Source organism: Notothenia coriiceps, unplaced genomic scaffold (genome assembly GCF_000735185.1).
Source record: "Notothenia coriiceps isolate Sejong01 unplaced genomic scaffold, NC01 NC01_scaffold00014303, whole genome shotgun sequence".
In the NCBI taxonomy this organism is placed as follows: Eukaryota; Metazoa; Chordata; class Actinopteri; order Perciformes; family Nototheniidae; genus Notothenia; species Notothenia coriiceps.
This window is the reverse complement of record NW_011347004.1, coordinates 11,705-33,403: the sequence shown is the minus strand read 5'-3', so window position 1 is coordinate 33,403 and position 21,699 is coordinate 11,705. Positions and strand designations below refer to the sequence as shown.

Below are 21,699 nucleotides of genomic sequence, written 5' to 3'. Positions count from 1 at the left end.
TTGTTCTACTGGCAAAACGTTTTAAGCCTCCACAATACCCACATATAGCATATTTCAAACCCAATAAAGAAGAATGTACTAATCTATGTTTTGTGTTGTTTGTTTTGCAGGACGTGAGGATGTGCATGACACCATTGTTTGCACAAGCAGTACCATATGAGGTCACCACAGTTTGACCATCAAGCTCTAACACACTGATATTGTGTCTGTTATATACATACTTCACTGAGTGGAGTAACAACAACAGTACTTGCCTCTGAGATGTAGTGGAATAGAAGTATAAAATGGAAATACTTAACTTGAGTCGCTCACAATAGCACTTTAAGTCCTTTAGTGAATGTCCTCAGTTACTGTCCAATACTGAGTAAAGGTTTATGGTATCTAGCAGTCCTATTTCTTACCCCTTTATCAACATGAGGCTAATAGGTCATGTTAGCATTGCAGCAGAACAGAAACTATAACCTGAACTACTTCTATATTTCTTATGTCCTATTTGTTACCTGTTGCTCTCTAAGCTTTAAACCAGTCTCAGTGTTTGTCTTGGCAGTGTCTCTGGTCACTGTTTGCACATTTCGACCATCCGACCCTCTCCTGTCTGCAGGAGCCTGTCTAATTGAACCCATATTGAGAAACAGCATAAACCCTGCCCCCTTTTCCCCCTCTGTGTTCATTTACCGACATGCACGCACTCTGCAGTGGATTTTTGTCCAAGGGAAAACTTTCTGCAAGTTCATCTGTAACCACTGAGACACTTTATCAGCTTTAACAGACAGCAGCATGGCTGGACTCAAGGTAAGGACGTATTCTTTCTATTGTAAATAATGTTTAATACTAGATAATTACATGCAAAGTTTAGGAGTCATCATTAACAACAGAAGCAGAGCGGCTGGCTGAAGGGCGGCGATGCCTCCAGCCAATCAGAGCACTGCATTCAGCAGCTGCCCAGATGTTGTGTCAGCTTCACAGAACAACACTATTTCAGTGAGAAACACTCAATAAAATAGAACGAAATGTCTTTTTACATGCATGCTTTAAGTATTAGGCATTTAAGCCGAGGACATTGTCTCTTTTTGGCCCGTTTTCTCCCAAAGATATTTTTAAAATGAAGTTTTTATGACTGACAGTTCACACGATTTTAGCCAGTTGTGTCACTTTAAATTAAGTTAAACCCAATTTTATTAACCTATCATGAGGACCAAACTCAAAAGCACGGCACGTGAACGCGCATATATGGAACCCATCCGTGCCTGCTGTGTGTTTTCTGCAGACTAACAATGACTCAGCAAGATTTCTTTAGTCATTCTTTAAGTTCTTCTGTGTTTAAAAGAAGACTTCGGCAGTGCAGACGGAGTAATAATCCTGTCATAATTGCAATATTGATCATAGAGTACTGTGGAGGATGTCAGTGTAATTAGTCTGTCTCTGTATCACAATAACACAAAAATAATGGATGACTGCAAGGGGGGAAATTTGGCATAACTGCAGTTTGTTTTATCATAGATCTAATGTGAATCAATATGACAACAATTAAGAAAAAGACAAGTCTTAATGACAAGCCTTCACATTTAATTATAACCAGCATGAACACATTTATCCTGCATTACAATGAAGCCGCATGGTGTTTACATGGGATTCTTCTATTTTTTCTCTTTCAACTTGAACATCTCTCGCAGTACATGAGCGGCTTCGGGAACGATTTGTCTTCTGAAGACCCTCGCTGTCCTGGATCTTTACCTGAGGGACAGGTAACACACACATCTACAAAAACACACTATGTGGTAGTCATAAGAGGTGATTAAATAGCCATTGACAATTGTATTATCTCTACAGAATAACCCCCAGGTGTGTCCGTACGGCCTCTACTCTGAGCAGCTCTCCGGTTCAGCCTTCACCTGCCCCCGGCCGGCCAATAAGAGGAGGTGTTCACCTGTTTTCTGACATTTAAATGATCATACTAACCACTTTAAAGGTCTCCTATTATACTGTTTTTCACCAATATATTATAGTTCTCAGATATATACAGAACATGTCTCTGATTGGCTGAAACACCAAACAGATCATTGCAGCATTACCCATAATCCCCTCTGTTTCAGCCAATCGAAATTGGTACTTTTTCTACCACCTCTCTAGAAGGGACTGAAAAGGGGGGGAAAGTTCTCGGAACTAAGTTCTCTTTTTGGTGTGAACGCAAAATCCCAGGCACTAACGGAACTGTACGGGAAAAGTACTCCGATGTGCCTATGATGCCATATTGGTGCTCTAGGAGGAGATTCAGGTGATAAGGTGGGGGCGGTTACCTTGGTTGGTGATTGGCTAATGGTTAATGGCTAATGGGACAGCAATGTATTCAGCTGTGGCTGAACCACATCTAACCAAGCCCTGTAACTGACTGCCTTGTGGACACGATAAGAAGAAGGCTAATGGTTACACAAGCCTAAAAAAATCGTTATGACATTATACAGTGGTCAAAATCTGATCAGCTCATTTTCAGACAGGTTTTTATAGAAATGGATCAGGACAAAAAGGGAGAGAATCTTTGTTCCTGAAACTTTCAGAGTCTCTTTACACAGAGGGGACATATGTTGATATAGAAGAGACATGAAGAAGAGGGGACACATGTTGATGTAGAAGAGACATGAAGAAGAGGGGACACATGTTGATGTAGAAGAGACATGAAGAAGAAGGGACACATGTTGATGTAGAAGAGACATGAAGAAGAGGGGACACATGTTGATGTAGAAGAGATGTGAAGAAGTGGATTTTGCATAATAGGTGACCTTTAAATCCAAATGAAGGTGAGACAGAGGGAATAACTCGACATGTGGTTCTTCTTCCTCCAGCTGGTTTTACCGTATCTTGCCATCTGTCAAACATAAGCCTTTTACCGCCGTGCCTTGTGGGAATCTGACAGAGAACTGGAACGAGGTGGAGCCTGACCCCAACCAGGTATAAAAAGGGCCAAAATGAAGACTTACTGCTTGTATGTCAGAGAAAACATTTGTAGTATACTCAATAGAATAACATATTCACAAGTCAATACATTTATTATGTTTAGAAAAAATAAATTTCTTTCATTAAATGTCTGAAAACACTAACTAGCGCCAATTGAGATAACACAATGTTTCCATTATTTACGCTAAGCTAATTCGCGAGGATGCTAGCTGCATATATTATGAGAAAGGTATTTTAAGTCTCTGCAAGAAAGTGAATTAGAGTGTTTCGGAAAATGTCAAGCTAGTAATCTATTGTTGCATCAAAGTGTTTTACTTCAATTTCATTTCCTTTGTTGTCTGTGTGGGTGTTGTTTGATTAGATTTGATGGATATTTCTGCCAATTTAAGCAAGGAAAGCCACACATTTATATCCAATAGTTGCTTAGCTCTTACTGCTCCTCACACATACATGACACCAGTGTTTTTCTAACAAATCCCCGCCCACTTGGACCAGATAGAAGGCTAATAGGAAGCAGATGTACATACATTTCGCATGGCAACAACAGCAAATCAGAAATTCCTCATGTAGGATTTCACTGTTCATAGTAAAAAGCTATTTGAGAAATGTTGTCTTTAGAGCCTTTAATACTTTAAATACTGAATCAGTAACTCTCTGGTTCCTCTCACAGATGCGATGGCTGCCGTTCACCATCCCCAAATCTACGGAGAAGAAAGTGGACTTTGTGGCTGTGAGTTCAATTTCCACATATTACTTTACAATTAAAGATCTTGAGTTAACTCATAGATATTTCTTCCTGTTGCAGGGTCTGCACACTCTCTGTGGAGCGGGAGATACCAAATCCCGCAACGGCATCGGCATCCACATGTTCACCTGCAACACCTCCATGGTTGACAGGTGAGAACATATTAGTGTATATTCATTTTCACATATCAAATCCTCCTAAGCAGATCCTTTCTAAGCCCTCTCTTTTGATATTTTCTTGTTGCAGGTGCTTCAACAACTCAGACGGAGACTTTCTGATTGGTGAGGAAAAGGCTTGTTGATGTTTTCACTGTCATCTATCACAAGAAGAACAATGATAGCCCACTTCTCAGCTTTTCTCTTTCTTCAAATGTTCTGTTTGTGTCTGTAGTCCCGCAGCAGGGTGAGATTTTGATCACCACAGAGTTTGGGAAGATAATGGTCGAGCCGAACGAGATCTGTGTCATCCAGGTGAGATCTGTGTTTTTCATCTCCACAAGTTTTCATACAGAAATGTGCCTCCGTGTCTTCACAGCCCAGTTAGCATATTTTTGTCTTTTTCAACAAAAGCCTTCAAAATAAATAACCCATAAGCTTCAGTACATTAAAAACAGCACTAAATATCCTTTCACTTCTTCTGTGTTTTGTCCAGCAAGGGATGCGCTTCAGTGTGGATGTGTTTGGGGAAACCAGAGGATACATACTGGAGGTGTACGGAGCCCATTATGAACTCCCTGACCTGGGGCCTATAGGTGTGTGCTAGATAAGAAAGTACTTTACAGTCAAATCCGGTCTGAAATTGTTCTTCAATCAAAGCAGCTCCATTTGTAACATCAACAAGGATACATATTTAAGACAAGAAAACAGATATGGGTTCAAGAGTCTTTGACGTACATTTGATCTTGGGTTAAGCTCAAATTATAGTTTTTAGGATCAACTTCAGTCTAACCTTATCAAACCCTTTATTTGAGATTTGATGGAAACAATTAATATTGCCTTATTTGACGTCAGAGACAATGTTGCTGGCAAGCCTTAATGTGTTATAGTAGTTGATTCATAGAGTTTTCCATAAGCCATAGCTGTATTTGTGTTTAGTCAAATATTAGCATGCAAACGCGTAAACATTGTAAAAGACATTATGATTAAGTGCATGTTAGCATTGTGAGCATGGTAGCGTCCTGACGTTAGCATTTAGCTCTCTTACTACTACTATGACAGCCTCACAGAGCTGCTAGGATGTATTGTTAATATAGATTTCAAGTTTTTGGAGTGTGTGTGTCAAAGATTCAAAGGCGTTATTGTCATATGAACAATAGCCTAAACATAGCTTTGGGAATTAAAATCTGAAGTCCCAGGCTGCTACAGCAATGGAATACGCAATATACTTCACATAAAATGAAAAGTAGTGCAATAGACATGACGGTGCATATGTATGACTGTGCATGTTTGTCTTGCAGGAGCCAATGGTCTGGCCAACCCTCGAGACTTCCTGTGCCCAGTTGCTTGGTACGAGGACCGTGAGGTGGCCACAGGTTACACCGTCATCAACAAGTACCAAGGAAAGCTCTTTGCATGCCAACAGGTGTGTGTAGTTGTTCCCTTGCAGTGTGTGTGACATTCACACATTTGGCATACTTGGCCTATTTAGGTTTGCGTTTGCTTCAGTAAACACCATCGAACCGCAACAATGACTAACAGGAAGCTGTCCAAGTGAAGCATGTGATCCATTAGCTGCTGCTGCCATGCCTGATGGTTTAATATCGAAGTGTGTGCTGTTATCCCTTCAGCGGGTTTCCGCCTCGACTCCCTTATGAGCCTTAATCACTCGTAATTAGTTAAGGCATTCAGGAGTTACTGACGGTGTGCCTGTGAGGCTGTGCTTTCTCTGAAAAACCTTTCCCAAGTTAAGCATTCATTTCCCCGCATTTCACTCAGGGAATGATCCCGCCCCTCCCCGAGTGTCCTGTTGGGCGCATAATTGGATCGACACATAATGTGTGAAAGGAGGGGTTTTTTTTATACAGAGACTGGGAGGAGGCGGGAGGAGAAGTTCGGGGGGGTTGTAACCGTGGAAACCATGTCAAACTACTCTGTTATTATTCATTGTATGAATTACACAAGGGCGAGATGCCGTTTTTTGTAGCAAAACAAACATTTTTCCATCTCTCGCTGCCTCGCCTGGAGTATCCGCCCCCTGTTCGGTGCTGGGGGTCAGAGGTCACGGCTGCATCTGAAACTCTCTTCCTGGGGTCCTGAGCAGGAGGGGGGGGGGAATGCAGGGGTGAGAGAATAAGGTGGGGAGGGAGCGCCGGCCTCATCTGGGGGAAGATGCTGCTGCTCCCGTCTGATCCTGCTGTGTTGTTCTCCTGCAGTGTGCTGAAATTGCTCAAATTAACTTATTATTTGCTTGACTGGGCCAATATGTTTGTGTTTTGTGTGCATGTGTGTACTCTCCTACATTTCCCCCCTCATTTTAATCGAATGCAGGAGAGTTACCACGGATTACCGTCCAAGAGATTGGGCATTTTTGTATGGCAGGGACTGTAAATTATGTTTGTGATTTTGTTTCCTTATTTCCTTTTATGTTTTGGTTAAATCATTCACATATGCACATGTTAGAGTATGCATATGTGTTTTTTATTCTGTGTGTGTGTGTGCTAGCTGTTGATGTGTGTGAGGGACATGCAGGTCACTCAGGAGGCAGCTTGAGTTGTAATGAACTATATTGATTTTTAGAGCTGCTGTTCAATGTCTTTTTCGCGGTGGCATTATCAGAACAGAGAAACTATATGAAATTGCTGTGGTTTTAACAATCAAGATGAAAGAAATATATCTGTACACCCACTGTAACTGCTCTTCTCCCCCCTTAACTGCGCCGTCACGAGCGTCAAAATGCCCAAAGTTTGGGAAAGTTTGATTGTGAAGCCAATTACAATTACCCCATAATACCTGGAGCCTGGTTTCACAAAGAACAGGGGGAATGAAAGAGAAGAAAGAAGCACACCCTCTTTCACAATCAACCCTTTTCATTACGACCAGTTTTTTCTCTTTATGTCAAGAAGTGCTCTCTCTGAGAATTTAAGATTACAAAGACATTATTCATTATTCCTTTTTCCCTGTGAAAAGCTCAATTTAAAGTCCTTTGTGTTTGTTGCTTGGGCAGACTCGTCTTATTTGTTTGCCTCTGTGCTCTGCATGTAGGATTTCTCTCCGTTCAATGTGGTGGCTTGGCACGGCAACTACACACCGTACAAATACAACCTGAAGAACTTCATGGTTATCAACGCAGTGGCCTTTGACCATGCGGTGAGAGACATATTCAGACATGCTACTTTTTAATATACATAACACAAATCAATTCCATTCTCTTTACTTCAAGCCCTGGAAGTACATGTAAGTCTTAATACTCTACCACGCCCTCATCATATACTGATTTTCTTCTAGGATCCATCTATCTTCACCGTGCTGACCGCCAAATCCACGCGTCCAGGTGTGGCCATCGCTGACTTTGTCATCTTCCCCCCTCGCTGGGGTGTGGCTGACAACACCTTCCGTCCTCCATACTATCATCGTAAGACCCCAATAACACACTCACATTGATTCATCTCTTGCATTTTGCACGAGAGGAGAAAAAGACTTCTGAGAAATAGCTCTGTTTTCTAATAAAAACTCTGGAGAATGTCCAGAGAATCAGGTCTGCACTTCATCCGTAGATTTCCTTGAACACATGTAGCATACAACGGGAGATTGCCCGTGTTAGAGGGACAATCTTGCTTTATGAAAAGATGATGTGTTGGCAGAGCGTGCAGGAGGCCCAACATGACCCAGATTACCCCGCGGTCACAACACTGTTTGGTAACTTGGTCACAAACTACCAATTATTTTGTATTTTCATTTATTTGTCTGTTTATCGTCCGCCTCTATGAAAAGGAGTTACCAGATCTCATCATCTCTCAAGTTAGACAATTTAATTGCCGTCTAAATGACTTCTTCTTAACCTTCTAATATTGGTTTTCTTTCTGTCTCGAGCCATGAGTAATAAAAAACAAACAAAGAAATCAACAAATTCACTCATGGGTCGGATGTTGAACAGACTTTGTGCTTGGCATTGTAAAGTCTGTTTTAATATGTGGTGCAAAGAGTCAGACTCTCACATAAAGCTCTTCTGGGTAACGTCTAGGGTTGCAGTTCATGTGTGAAAGGGTCTAAAGGAGTTTAGATGTGGCTAAAATTAAGTCAATTGGTTTTATGTTGAGTCTATCATGAAAGGAAACTAACCTATCCTTTTCACCCAACCAGTGTCAAGTCAGCAGTTGATAAAACCCACCTGCTGAACGGTTCTTTGCAGGCCCCGCCACAGCACCTTTTGTCTGTTTCCACCACAGATCTATAAGGCCATCTAGTGGAAATCAGTGCCTTTTATACTGGAAACTCAGCCTGTGTTACAGCGCCTCCTGTCTGTTTCTTTAGGTAACTGCATGAGCGAGTTCATGGGCCTGATCGAAGGCCACTATGAAGCCAAAGCAGAGGGTTTCCAGCCTGGGGGGGGCAGCCTGCACAGCATTATGACCCCCCACGGACCAGATGGAGAGTGCTTCGAGAAGAACAGCAGCTCCGTGCTCAGACCTGAGAGAGTGGCTGAAGGCACCATGGTAAGGAAGTGTATTTTTATTAGATGCATATGAGCAGAGATGGCAAAAGTAAACACATCCTTTACTCAAGTAGAAGTACAGATACTCGTGTTTAAAAGTAGAAGTACTGACTAAACTTCTTTACTCAAGTCAAAGTAAAGAACTTTTAAATGTACTTAAGTAAAAAGTAACCCATAACTAGCAGCTGTTTTAAAGAGTACCTGACCTCCCTTTATATTAATAGAACAATAATGTCATTGTTAGCTAATGAATGTTTCCATGCTGAACAACGGCAACATGACAACGTTTTCATTGGTCCCTCTTCTTTAGAGAAGACCAGGAAATGATGGATACACGGATCGTGTTCAAATCAATAGGCACGCAATGACTCTAAATAATAATGATCACGCCACCAAACACACATTCAGACTAAAGGAACCAGCCTGTTTGGAAAATGTGAGAAGTAGAAAGTACAGGTATTTGGGTTCAACATGTAAGAAGTAGAAAGTACAGGTATTTGTGTTCAACATGTAAGAAGTAGAAAGTACAGGTATTTGTGTTCAACATGTAAGAAGTAGAAAGTACAGGTATTTGTGTTCAACATGTAAGAAGTAGAAAGTACAGGTATTTGAGTTCAACATGTAAGAAGTAGAAAGTACAGGTATTTGTGTTCAACATGTAAGAAGTAGAAAGTACAGGCATTTGTGTTCAAAATGTGAGAAGTAGAAAGTACAGGTATTTGTGTTCAACATGTAAGAAGTAGAAAGTACAGGTATTTGTGTTAAAAATGTAAGAAGTAGAAAGTTCAGGTATTTGTGTTTAACATGTAAGAAGTCAAAGTAAAAAGTGGTCAGAAAAATAAGTAGTGGAGTAAAGTCCTGATACCAGAAACATGTACTTAAGTACAGTAACAAAGTATTTCACTACTTCCCACCTCTGCATATGAAGTTTGAAGGTAAACTAGAGAAGCATCATTAAAGAAGTTAGATATAAAAGCAGTCCCATCATTAATATCTGTGTCCTGTATTTTCTGTTCTGCAGGCGTTCATGTTTGAGTCCTCCTTCAGCATGGCCGTCACAAAGTGGGGTCTAGAAACATGCCAGAGACTCGACAAGAGCTACTACCACTGCTGGGAATCTCTGCGCAGCCACTTCAACCCCAACTGGAAGCCCAGCAAACAGTAGGGGAGCAGAAGAAGAAACCCAAACCAAATATAGTAGAGTTTAGTATATGTTATACATAAACAAAAACTAATAATTTGACCTTAATATAGTAAATCTAATGTTTCTGAAACGTGGATTTCTTTGTCTGTTTCTGAAGAAATTCAGTCATTTATTCCAAGCAGACAAGATTGGAGTAGCACAATAAAGATCAAAGCAGAGAGTTGGTGTTTGTCAAACCTCAAAATCAAAACTAGGCTGCCTAGTTTCTGTATCTCCTGCTTTACTAGGTTTTTCGAATATTGTATGTCTGTACCTGATTTCAGGACCTTGGACTGGTCAGAACTAACACGGTGCGTGCGTAAGTAGGGATGGGTATCGTTAAGGTTTTAACGGTACTAATACTTTTATCGATCCGGTCTTTTAACGGTTCTCTTATCGGTTCTTTTGGAGAAAAAAATAAAGGTAAACTAACTACACAAATTGTGAACAAAATTAACATTGCTTATTTAAATGAAATACATAATATTTCACACTAATACTACAAATAACACATTTTGCATTCTTTTTGTGTATTAGAAACGTGTTTGTGTAGCATAAGATAGGACGTTTTTTTTTTTATGTCTCCAGTACCGATAAAAAGACCGATAACGTCGGAGCTTAACGGTACCACGGTCTTTAATAATTCAGCCCCGGGGCCCGGTACCCGTCCCTATGCGTAAGTGATCGTCTCCCTGTGCAGATTGTAATGTGTGTGTTAAAAGATTTGAGCAGGTGAACTTGCTTTATGCCACATTTTCCCAAACTCAACAGTATATCCACTCTTGTTGCCTCTGCTTTAAGCCTCACTGCCCCGGTGTCTACTGTATTTGTCACACCTTTAACTCACCAATTAAAACCACATGACTGTTTTTGACAATATAATTTTATTCAGTTAATAATAATAATTACAGACACTGGCATCACTAGAGCATGAAGGGCTCAGCGCAGCTCATGATGACAGAGCGAACCGGCGGTCGTACTTTCCAGCTTTAATATCCGCCTCCTTCTTGTCCTGTAAAACACACGACACACACACGATGGGTTAATGCTGATTCCATGGCAACAAAGTCATGTCACCCTCTTCACCTTCCAGACATGTTCTCAAAAGATTGTTTTATGAGTGAGCTTTTTGTCCTCCCAGCGGAAAGAGGAAGCGAATTTGAGGCTCAGCAGTTTGACAATTTCACAAAATTCTCCCTTGAATTCATATCGGTGAGGATTTAGACGCTGGATCTCCATGACAATAAAGCATTTGATTCAAATATGAATGGCTCTGTGACAAAAAAAGGGATTCAGATCAACTGCTGAGCTCCAATCCTCAGCTGAATAGCTTTCAGATCCATGATGCCATTCATGAATATACAAATTGAAGGATTATTTAAGGCTACAGGATTATATAAAGTGAAATCACTAGTGTTTTGACCTCCAGTTTGGCATCTTAGTACTTTTAATAACTGCAAGAATATTTGGGATTCAATTATTTGTCTGTTCTAATTTTGTTTTTTAAGTCTTAAAAATTCCTAAGAGACCGAAATCTGTGATTAAATGGTTTTCCAAGTGATCAATATATGTGCCCATGTTTGACGTATTTGTAGTTCTGTGCACAGACATAAATACATGCCACTCAATCAATAGTAAACTGACTTAAGTTGAATGCTAAATGATGGTGTAGTTATTAAACATGATGCTTAAGGAGCAAGAGGTGATAAGAAAGATAGATAGGTAGGTAGATAGATAGATAGATAGATAAGTGTGGTGTTGTGAGTGCATGTTGTCTCATACCCTGTCTGTCTTGAAGAGGTAGTAAAAGGCAAAGATAGGCACCACTGAAAACAGGAGCCCAGTCAGAGAGGTCTTGAATGTGGCCTTGAAGTGAGGGTAGGTGTGGGACCGGGCGTACATCCAGCGATTCAGGGCCGGGTCTTCCTGTAAACACACGCAGGTAAGCAAATTCATTTCAATGTATTAGTAAGTCTTTGCATCAGAGAAAAATGACATGGCAACGTGTATTTACATATTGTATTACTACAGCAAATACGTTTTCTCTTCAAACAAAAGTATAAAAGATAAGGACTTTTTCATAGAGTGCATTAATATGACATATGGTCCTGGTGTTGGGCATACTGGCTCACTGTAACATTGCCATGGACTAATAGGACACATCAATAGGAAAATAGCTATTGTTAATGTAACAGTATCAGTTGTGCTTTTCCTACTATGTCCATACAGTCCATGATAAGTAAAGGACAGAAGTAGCAGTAGTAAGACAAACTGAGTAAGTCAATATTAAGTGTTGTGAGTGTAGTAGTTTCATGTTTGTCTGTTGATAAATAGGAGATATCTTGACCATGCAAATGTCAATTACACTTGCACACTGTTCTATTAATTACAGTTTGATTGAGAGCAGCTGGTGGTGAAGAACCATGAACAGGTTAGGTGTTTTGTTGCAGGTTTTCATGGGATAGGTGAGAAAAATGTATGTTGAATGATTTTTAAATGTGCTTAACTGCGTTAACCCTTTCTCTAACACATGGCAACACTTTACATTATATAAGATGGCAACACTTTACATTATATAAGATGGAAACACAACAGAAAGAAAAACAAGGACACTGCAAAGTAAAGCATTGCTGTAGGTTAGCTTCAACTCTACACATATTAATTCCGTCTAGTCCCGTCTTGTGATTGTTTTATGTCATGGTACTTTTCTTACAATGCATCTTCTTTGACTGTTTATGTCTGCGTCAAAATACACCAAGGCGAATTGCTTGTATGTGTTAACAATAAACCTGGTTCTGATGCTAACGTTAGCATGTAGCCACTTTGAAGGGTAACACTCACAATGAGGGCCTTTCTGTGCGGGTTGTTGAGCTGAGTCTGGTACTGGAGCTTCAGGTTGGACCGCATAGCCGACCTCTGCTCTTCGGCCCGGCGGTACTCCAGAGAGAGGTTAAAGTACTCGTTTGGGTCCAGTGTTTTTGGCCGAGAAGCCAAGGGCGCCTCCTTGTAGTCCGCCATGATTGTGGACGATGGAGCAAACGGGATCTCGTGAAATCTCGCGGTTACAACAGCTATAAAAGAAAGGACATATTTGTGGGGAATTTCTCCCATAGGAACAGGAACCCACTAACCTAAAGATTCCTACGTATTTCTAGTGATAAGTAGCCTATTGCGATTATTAAACAAATTACAAGGAATTTGTTAGACGATAATAACTTAATTTACTCACAGGGGACGAATCTATAATGAAATGTGTGAAATCAGGATCAGAAACCACGATAATACCTTTAATAAAAGTATATATTTACATGTTTTGTTTATGTAACAGATGCACATGGGGCAGTTAGCCCAAAGACGTTATTTTGGTCACCCAAAAAACGAATTATTATATTATACAAATTATTAACTTGTATACATTTACTTAAAAAAAGAAGAAGCAAATATGCTCAGTCACAATACGGGAAAAATAGTCAATGCAAGTGAAGATATGGACTTATTAAGACCATGTTGTGCTGCGTTAGAAATAATGCCAGGATCGTCACCATAGCAACTCCAAACAGTCTCAAACGGAACAATGAGCGCAGATAAGAAAGTCAAAGAGACGGTCTCTCTGTCTGAAAGTGAGGATGGCTTTCAGTATGAAGAGGTTTCTCTGGGGGAGGACTGGAGTCTGACGGAAGGAGAGGAGGATTTGGAGGCGACGGTGAAAGCGATCCAGGAGCGGGCAGAGGCAGCTGCTTCTCCCCGGAAAGCAGCTCCCTCATCCCCGCATAAACAGGAGGCCGTGGATGACTTTTTACGCACCTTCCTCTTCCACATGAACATGACAGAAACACTTGACTGCTTCCAGACTGAGTGGACCGAGATGGTGCAGAGAGGGGGTTTGGATACAGAGAAAATCGGTTTAGTGCCACTGGTGTACACCGAGAACGAGAGTCTGACCGGCGAACTGGAGACTGCGCAGCGGGAGATGGAGGAGTACAGGCGGGCAGCGGCTGCAGGAGCACTGACCCTGGAGAGGGTGCAGAGGAACAGAGACTTCCACAGCCTGCAGTATAAGCGCGTGGTGCAGGAGAAAAACAAGCTCATAGAGGAGATGAAGAAGCTCACAGTGCAGTGCAACAAATACGAGCCGGAAGTTAAGCGGATGAATGAGAAATACCAGGCCGTGCTAAAGCAGATCATGCTGATGGCTTTGGAGAAGGACAAGGCTTTGGGGGAGGAAGGATCAGGGAACATGACCCATGAAAAACCTCCATCACCTGCAAAGAGTTCAAGGACTCAGACTAGGTGAAGTCCCTGCAGGAGAATGGTTGAAATAAAAAGTCTCATAACCTTCCTCATGAAGCCTTTTATTCCTATACAACACAGTTCATGTAATATGAAAAAACATGCTTCTATTCCAAAAACACACGTACAGTAAAGTCAAAAGTCTAAAGGTTAAAGTATAACAATGGTTTAAATAATAGAAAGTCATCATAATGTTCATAACAATATTAATATACTTTGATATTTAACCTGCAAAATACAGGACCTCTACCATACAACCATATTTTTCATATGATGAAGAAGATATATCCATTCGTTTTACTGAAGTTTAGAAGCTTTTCATTGTTGTAAATATCCACAAGAGGGCAGTCTTTAGCAAGCTTTGCTCGACTATGAAATACAACTTCACCAGAAAAGAAATAATTTGTAACAGCAGGAGGCAGGAATCTGCTGAGCTGCACTCGAAGATAAACCAGGAAAGTAGCCGTGTCACTTCTGCTCATACGAGTGCTCATTTCCCCCTTTTTACAACCACAGCAATCCCTGTCAGCATGGGAATAAAGTCATGCAGCAGCTAATATTGCAATTTCAACTTTAGGTCCGGGTAGATCGAAAGCGTTCAGAAAAGCCACATCAATGGATGAAAAACATTGGCTATATAAAATAAGGTAGCAGAACATTGTAAAAATAAGCAGTGTGTTCTGCTCTGACATTGCTCTGGAATCATTTTTACAACAATCACATTTTTGCATGACTTGTTGTTTATTTTCAGATAGGATGTCAAGAAGTCCTGTTATTGTCACTGTGCAACATCAGTTATATTCTTGCAGCTATATTTCATTTGGTGCTGTTGTTTTCATTACACCATGATACATTTAAGTGAAGCTGAAGTGTCACATAGCCTTCATCTCAGTGGCTTTGCAATCGGATTATGCAATATAAAGATATTTATTCTCACACAGATGTTTTCTTTCTCCCTCTTCTGTCCCTTGATACTTGAGTGTGGAGATGCTGAGGGAGCTCTTTGATCCGGAGAGGCTACAGAACGTGTGACCAAGTGATTTATTGTCCTCTCCGGACCTCTAAACCGCCCTCCGCTCTGCAGTTTGAAACATCCATTTATGACTTCAAAATTCAATATGAGACCACACTCCCGGGCCAAAAAGCTCCCTCTACCTAATGTTCAGAGAGAGATTTAGCTCCACATGAAATATTAAAATGTTTCTGCCCTAGCTGTCAACCGGCAGACCTCGTGAACTTGGAAATGAACTTTGAGAAGTTTCTGAAATGTGAGCACAATGGGAACAAAAAGGAGTTTTTTCTCTTCCTTTCCTTTACGTCCTGCCACATCCTTTTGATGGCTTTCTTTCCACTGTATGTTATTCTTTATCGTACATCAGTGATGCTGACTGACGTTTATTTGGATGCACTCACTGTGCAAATCTTTTGTCAGATAATAAAGATGTGATAGATATGGAGACAGTGACAGACTGAAATATGGGAATGAAAAGGCAGCTGCCTCTGCTACCTTTGCAAGATTTAATCAGAAGTGATTTTGTGCTGTTTTGGTCTTTTTTAAATGGCTTCTTCATGCGAGTCTGGCTCGGAAAGTGGAAGCATGTTTCTTTTCCGACCACAAACTAAAAGCACTTTTCTCCTTATTCTTCACCAGAGGTCCGTGATGTGGTCAGTAGACTCACAGACAATGACCTAATGTGTTATGCTGCTCTTTGCTCCATAATATTTCCAGACTCCATTACTCTGCTGCCCCATAGGAATGTAACTGAGGAATGTATTTCCTTTCCACACTTGTTTTCATCTACAGTATGTAATTAGGCCAGTTTGGAGCCTTTTCTAAATGTCACAAATGGTTACAGAGTCGACGAGGTGGTGGCTGGAGGCAGGCTTGTTATTTCCAGCCAACTTTTTATACCTCCAAGGCTCATATTACCTTTTCCCAGCCGGCCCACCCCTCCCTCCCACAGACGTTGTCACCGTGAGGTCACCCATTGGTTTGTAAACCATTATTTAGAACTTATAGTTTGGCATTTTGGCCGTCACCATGCTTTTTGGAGCCAGAAGTCACACGAGAGGTTAGAGATAAGTACAGCCATATGCTAAAACAAACGCTTTTTAGACAAACCGAAATGTTCCAATTAACTTTCAGGAAGAGAAAATACTGGTAAACAGTCAGACATTTGGACCACGTAGCCCGCCTAAAGCCTTAAGCATTCTCTGCTTTATGGTTTATTTGAACCTAAATGGAAACATCATTTGCTAAATGATCCTCCTGCTGTATTGATGAAGACTTTAAACTACAAATTGAGACTATAAACTCATGTATACAATGTTTACTGAGCTATATACTTCTATACAACCACACTTCTTTATGCAACCAGTAGAGTCACCCTCTGCTTGATATCAGAAAGAGTGCAAGTTCAGACATATTGGTTTCACTTCTCAGTACCAGAGGTTTCCGAGTGCTCCATTTATCCCTCAGGTCTGAGGACATAAAGTTGTCTACTGCCTTTTATAAGAAGTTTTCAACGTTGTGTCTCCATCTTTAATGCCTGGGACTGCTTGTGATTCCTCCCATGCCTCTCCCTCGGCTCCTGTCAGCTCTGTCCACTTCACAGCCCGCACGACCTTCGTGTCATACCAAAGAGAAATAGGAATGAGGGTGAAAAGCCTCCTGGCTTGAGGTGAACCGAACCTGCCTCACCTCCCTTTATCGCTCTGCCTCTCAGCCTATTTTTACTGAACTCGGCCCTGTTTATACAACTGAATCACAGCGGGCTTTGTGTTGTAATTGAGATGAATCGCCTTAGCCTAGTTACCTGCCACATATAGGATGGGCTGGCTCCGTATTCCCCCAGATATCTTTTTGAAGAAATGCTGCTTTTCTCAATTCTCTTTGCCTTCCATTTCTAATATACACCTATGAAATATATTCACTCTGTCGGAGAGTATTCCCTTCTTAATAAATCAGCTTTCCACGGACCTATATAGTGGGTATCCGGTCATACTCAGCAATATTTTCTGCTTTAATGTACTGAGCAGGGCAGATATTGTGGCATTGACTCAGCAGGCATCCATCATCTTCAAGCAGAGCTACGCAGATGAATTGCTCAGAGGCAGAACTGAGAAAATCTGGCATTTTTCTTTCAGCTATGTTCCTCTCAGCTCTCGGCTTTAACGTAAATGTTCAGATATTTATGGCCATATTCGCTGCAGGGATTTATCTCCTGTGAATCACTAATGGAGATGGATGTGGTGTCTGTCAAGATGAGTATCCAGCATGTCGTCGTTCTTGTAAAACCAACTTTGTTCGAGATGGTGATTGCTTTGCTTCTCTAAGGTTAAGGAGAGTCTTAAGAAACCATTTAAAATGCATTAAGTTAACTCAAAATGGCATGGTGGCCAAGTTTAAACCGACACGTGTTTCTTAATTCCTGGCATATAATGATGCAGAGTCATTTGTATCCCAATGGAAACCATTAGCAAGACCACAGCTCAAAACAATAAGAGTTCCCAAATATGAGTTATTTATGATGAATTCATCACAAATTGGGGATTTTACTTACTTTTCACCTAGAAAATAAGAATAATGATTAATAACACTTTAATAAAACGGCTTTTTGGCAAGTAAATGTTGAGAGAGCTGGAACACAAAAGAAAGCAATGTGTGAATGCCACAGTTCAGGCGAAGAATAACAGGATTATCTTTGGTAACTCGGCTACAGTACTCTTGATATCTCTGTTTTTAGCATCAGCATGCTGCAGTTATGCTATGAAACCAAACTTTGATCTAAAATAGATTTGGCTAGCCTCTGAGATATTTTGAGTTTAGCTTTTGGTGACAGTATGAAGGGATTACAGGTGTCATTCTGCCTCTGGGTGCAGACCGAGGCTTTGTTTATCAAGAGAAGCTGACAGATTCTGGAAAAAGTCAATGAATTCTGCATTGGCCCATAAATAACCCCCCCCCCCCTCCTTGCCGCCGCCTTACACGCTGAAAGGTCAGCAGGCTGATATATTGAGCTGACATCACTACGCTGTTACTGAGGACTTACACATATCACACATGCACCTCTGTTTGCCTGGCCTTCGCTAGCCCGCAGTGATGTGACAGAGAGAGGAAGGGAGGCTGGTGATTGGGGGAGGGGATGTCAGGCTGGAGTGACACGACGTGAGGGAAGACAGCCAACACCCTGAATCTGATCTGATGGGAAGTGAGAGGAAGAAGAGGAGAAGGAGGAAGATTCAGCCTCAAAGCTGGGTCACAGTCTGAGGTCAGAGTAGAGAAAAGACCAGCAGGAATACCTCATCCTGACTCAAACAAATCACACTTTACCAAAAGGGTTCAGATGCTACGGTACTATCGTTACCTTACGGACTGATCTGATAATATTCCAGTTGGTTGGTTTGTATCTGTAGACTGACATTGTGTTCATATTCAACAAACCTGCCAGTGGTGAGTTTAAGAGAGAGTTAAGAACAGTCTATACACTGAGTATGAAGCGACCACTAGCAGACGTAAGGATTGAAAAGCCTACAGATTACAAATATAAAACACAGTGTTTTATTTAGAGAGCTTTGGGTGTGCCGGTCGGAGGATTATATTACTTTGAAGAAAGCATTTCTCCATTGACAAGACTTGTCCGTTTCTGAATTTTTTATTGAAACAAATCGGACATGTTTCTGAATATTTGACAGTGTGGAACCAGTTGAAGTTGGACTACAGGTTTGTTTTGAACCTGTAAGGTGGCTTTTGATTCAACCAGACTTCTCTTTAGCTATGTTGCATTCTTTCATGATTTCAGCAACTCAATTTGGTCCATTGTATCACCAGAGTAACAGAATGGATTGGAATCATCCAACACTGTTATTCAAATTGTGATGAACGTAGAAGACGGAAAGGTGTGTCATCGCTGGATCGCCCTGCGTCATAATAGTATTGTTTCTGCCTCGGGGTTAACCCCCCTGCTAACGAAGGACTTGTTTGTGACTTTCTCCCCACATTGCATGTTGTCTGGGATGCCCCTGTCAACAGAAACTAATACTTACGTGGTGGTGTCCTCTGCTTAAAAAGGACTGTTACCCACTAACTACACGTGAACCTGAGCGAAGCTTTGGGGAAACGGTGACGTATCTCTCCCACCACAGTCCTATAGATTGAAGGCCTCCCAGTGATTTTGTTCGTAGTGATTACCATCAGCTTTGTTCTGGAGGGGATGACTAAACCCAAAGCACAGCGGAAACAATGCCACACACCATTACACCACCGCACAGACTGAGAGGATCCCCTTTGTGTCGACCACACACCGTGACACACATCAGATTGAACTTTAATTTAACATTTGAATCCCCAGGACTGGGTTTAAATGGTGGATTTCTATTTAAAACTAGTCTGTGTAAGTGAGATTGCCTCTAAGGATGGGTGTGTGTGAGATGATGACAGGGGAGCGAGTGGTGTCTCTCTTGTTGCCTCTAAATAGGAATAATTGGTCCTCAACAGAGCTCTTTTTCGGAGAAATCAGAAAGGCATCCTGTGGTTGTTTGTCACCAATACAGTTTCCAACCAGCTAATCCAGGTCATCTGATGGCTGAGGCACAACCCGTCCATATTCTCCCAGAGCGAGCTGCTGAAGCGTGTTCAGCATCAATTATATGCTTCAGGGAAAATGTCAGGTTATAAATAACATTTTGTTGGGTTATTTTTTCCCTCTGCTCTATGTTTGTCTCTGTAAAACCATAAAAATGGGACCTACGTCACGAGCTGTGGGCTTTGATCGGTAAATGAGCGGAAGATGACTCATCCCATTCATTTAGATTAGCTTACATTTATACTCCGGCTTTTTCATCATGCAGGATTTTCTGATGGCATCACTTTGGGTGGGGGGGGTGTAATTTAGGTAGCTGCTTTTATTTTTAACCCAACATACAATCATCACAGTGCAGCACAGTTTCTCTGAGAGGTGTTTTTGAAAAGATCTGCCCTGCTGTAAATAGGCAGACAGATGCAGAGCAGCCCACAAAGATTTAATTTTCTTCACATTTACGTCAGCGCTCTGCAGAAATACTCACTTCTGCTCCAGACCAAATTGCGTTTCCATTCCCGGCCAAATGAATTAAAAATGACACAAGATATTAAAATAGACAAAGTTGACTCCTGGAACAGATGGTCTGGACTACATTTAGATTGTATTCCCTCTCTCACATGGTAATGTAAATGGATTAAGGGACTTTTACTGAAAATAAGTTACTGCTAGTTTATCCTGCTGCCAGTTCAGTGCCAACCATGCACCATACATGCGGATCCTGCCAGGTGTAATTGGGGACTCAAGTGGTGTTTCGATGCCATGAAATCAATTTTATGAATCAGCCATAGACAGCTTTGCAGACTTGTGAGTGGGAAATGAAACGCGTCATTCAGGGAAACACTGAGCTGCTGTTATACAACTCCTGAGCTCAGACAGAACTATTAACCAACTTTATAGAGAAGGCTCCAGTGGAGCATAAAGTGCTTAATGTTTAAAGACTCAAACACCATATGTGTCTACTAAACTTTTATTGAAATTTGATACAACACAAGAAATATTTCTGCAAAAATATACCCCCAATATTCATAAGGAATCTGTGATTAAATACAACAACACGGCAAACTATAATATTAATATGGGATCATTTGTGGATTCATTTTAAAACATGCAGGAATATATTAGAAACTTAAAATAGTAAATAAAGTATCCATTAGTGGCTGATAAGCTTTCAGGTGAAACAGTAACGATGGATGCACATATCACAATTAATCAAAGCAAGTTAGCACAGAAGATCTTATCTAAATGTCAGATTTTCACACCAGTCTTCAGGTTTGGACTCTTGAAACCTTTGTACTGTGCACACCCCTTGTCAGGCCACAATTAAAAAGAGCTTTTTATTTTCCAGCAATCCTCTTCTGTATTCTCCTATTGGTCGGTCTGACCGTCAGCCTGTGGATCTCCCTGCAGAGCACACAGGACATCATGTAAATACTCATCAGATATAGTAACTTTGTGTGTTGAAGAATACACCCCACACTCACCAGGACAGAGAACGCACCGGAGCGTCCCGAGTTCACCGTCTTCGGTGGATCGAGCTTCTCCTGTCGCCTCACTCTGATTACCTGGAAGAGAAATCACAAGAGTGATGCTTCTAAAAACTCACTTATATCAGCAACCTAAAATAAATGATGATGAACAATTTCAAGCGCAAAGCAGGAGGTGCATGTGAATGGTATACAACGGCTAAAATCTCACTGCCTGAAACACCTCAATTGGACTCCTTTGTTTACTTGCATAACATAGTGACATCACTATTTAGTATTTACCAGTTGCGCTCCTATTGGCTAGCGCAACATTGTACGTGATAGGCTAAGGGGCGGGACATCTTTAAGTGGTTGACCAATCACAACAGAGCCGGCCAGCTAACCAATCAGAGCAGACTGGGCTCTGGTTTCAGACAGAGGGTGAAAAGAGGCGCTACAGCACAGTATGAGAACAATAAAGGGCTTTTTTAACATTAAAGCATGGAGACATGTAGAGACACTACTGATATACACCTGGGGCCGTATTCACAAAGCATTTTATCTTACCGCTAGGAGTGCTCCTAACTCGCGCTAAAACATTTTACGTACCGATAAAGGAACAAAAAGCCACTAAATCACCCGAGCCAAACACCCTACAACGCCTACTCAAAGGTGGCTCGGCGGATTGGAGGACTTGTTGGTTTAGTGGCATGACTGGGAAGATTTGAGTACCCGTGCTCTTAGCTGCAGTAGGTACCGTTTGCCCGCGCAGTGAGATCACTAAAATAGGAATCATACTCTCCAAAGTCGCCGAAACACTTATTGAAAATTCTT

The 21,699-nt window shown here is 41.2% G+C and overlaps 3 protein-coding genes across 3 annotated transcripts; 2 read left to right on the top strand and 1 right to left on the bottom strand.

Moving 5' to 3' along the window:
* The first annotated feature begins 674 nt into the window (after positions 1-674).
* Positions 675-9,858, top strand: hgd (homogentisate 1,2-dioxygenase). Its single transcript, XM_010774662.1, has 14 exons — positions 675-792; positions 1,674-1,745; positions 1,831-1,919; positions 2,841-2,946; positions 3,623-3,682; positions 3,758-3,849; positions 3,944-3,978; positions 4,088-4,167; positions 4,349-4,448; positions 5,154-5,278; positions 6,898-7,002; positions 7,141-7,267; positions 8,167-8,348; positions 9,369-9,858. The coding sequence occupies exons 1-14, from the start codon at positions 778-780 to the stop codon at positions 9,510-9,512; spliced, it is 1,332 nt and encodes a 443-aa protein (XP_010772964.1). The 5' UTR covers positions 675-777; the 3' UTR covers positions 9,513-9,858.
* A 537-nt stretch (positions 9,859-10,395) lies between these two features.
* ndufb4 (NADH:ubiquinone oxidoreductase subunit B4) lies at positions 10,396-12,585 on the bottom strand. Its single transcript, XM_010774661.1, has 3 exons — positions 12,372-12,585; positions 11,313-11,456; positions 10,396-10,542 (listed from the first exon to the last, which is right to left on the bottom strand). Exons 1-3 carry the CDS (start codon positions 12,546-12,548, stop codon positions 10,480-10,482), a joined length of 384 nt encoding a protein of 127 aa, XP_010772963.1. The 5' UTR covers positions 12,549-12,585; the 3' UTR covers positions 10,396-10,479.
* A 485-nt stretch (positions 12,586-13,070) lies between these two features.
* LOC104948454 (sperm-associated antigen 16 protein-like) lies at positions 13,071-13,847 on the top strand. The gene has a single exon (XM_010774660.1). The coding sequence runs from the start codon at positions 13,105-13,107 to the stop codon at positions 13,822-13,824; it is 720 nt and encodes a 239-aa protein (XP_010772962.1). The 5' UTR covers positions 13,071-13,104; the 3' UTR covers positions 13,825-13,847.
* The last annotated feature ends 7,852 nt before the right edge of the window (positions 13,848-21,699 follow it).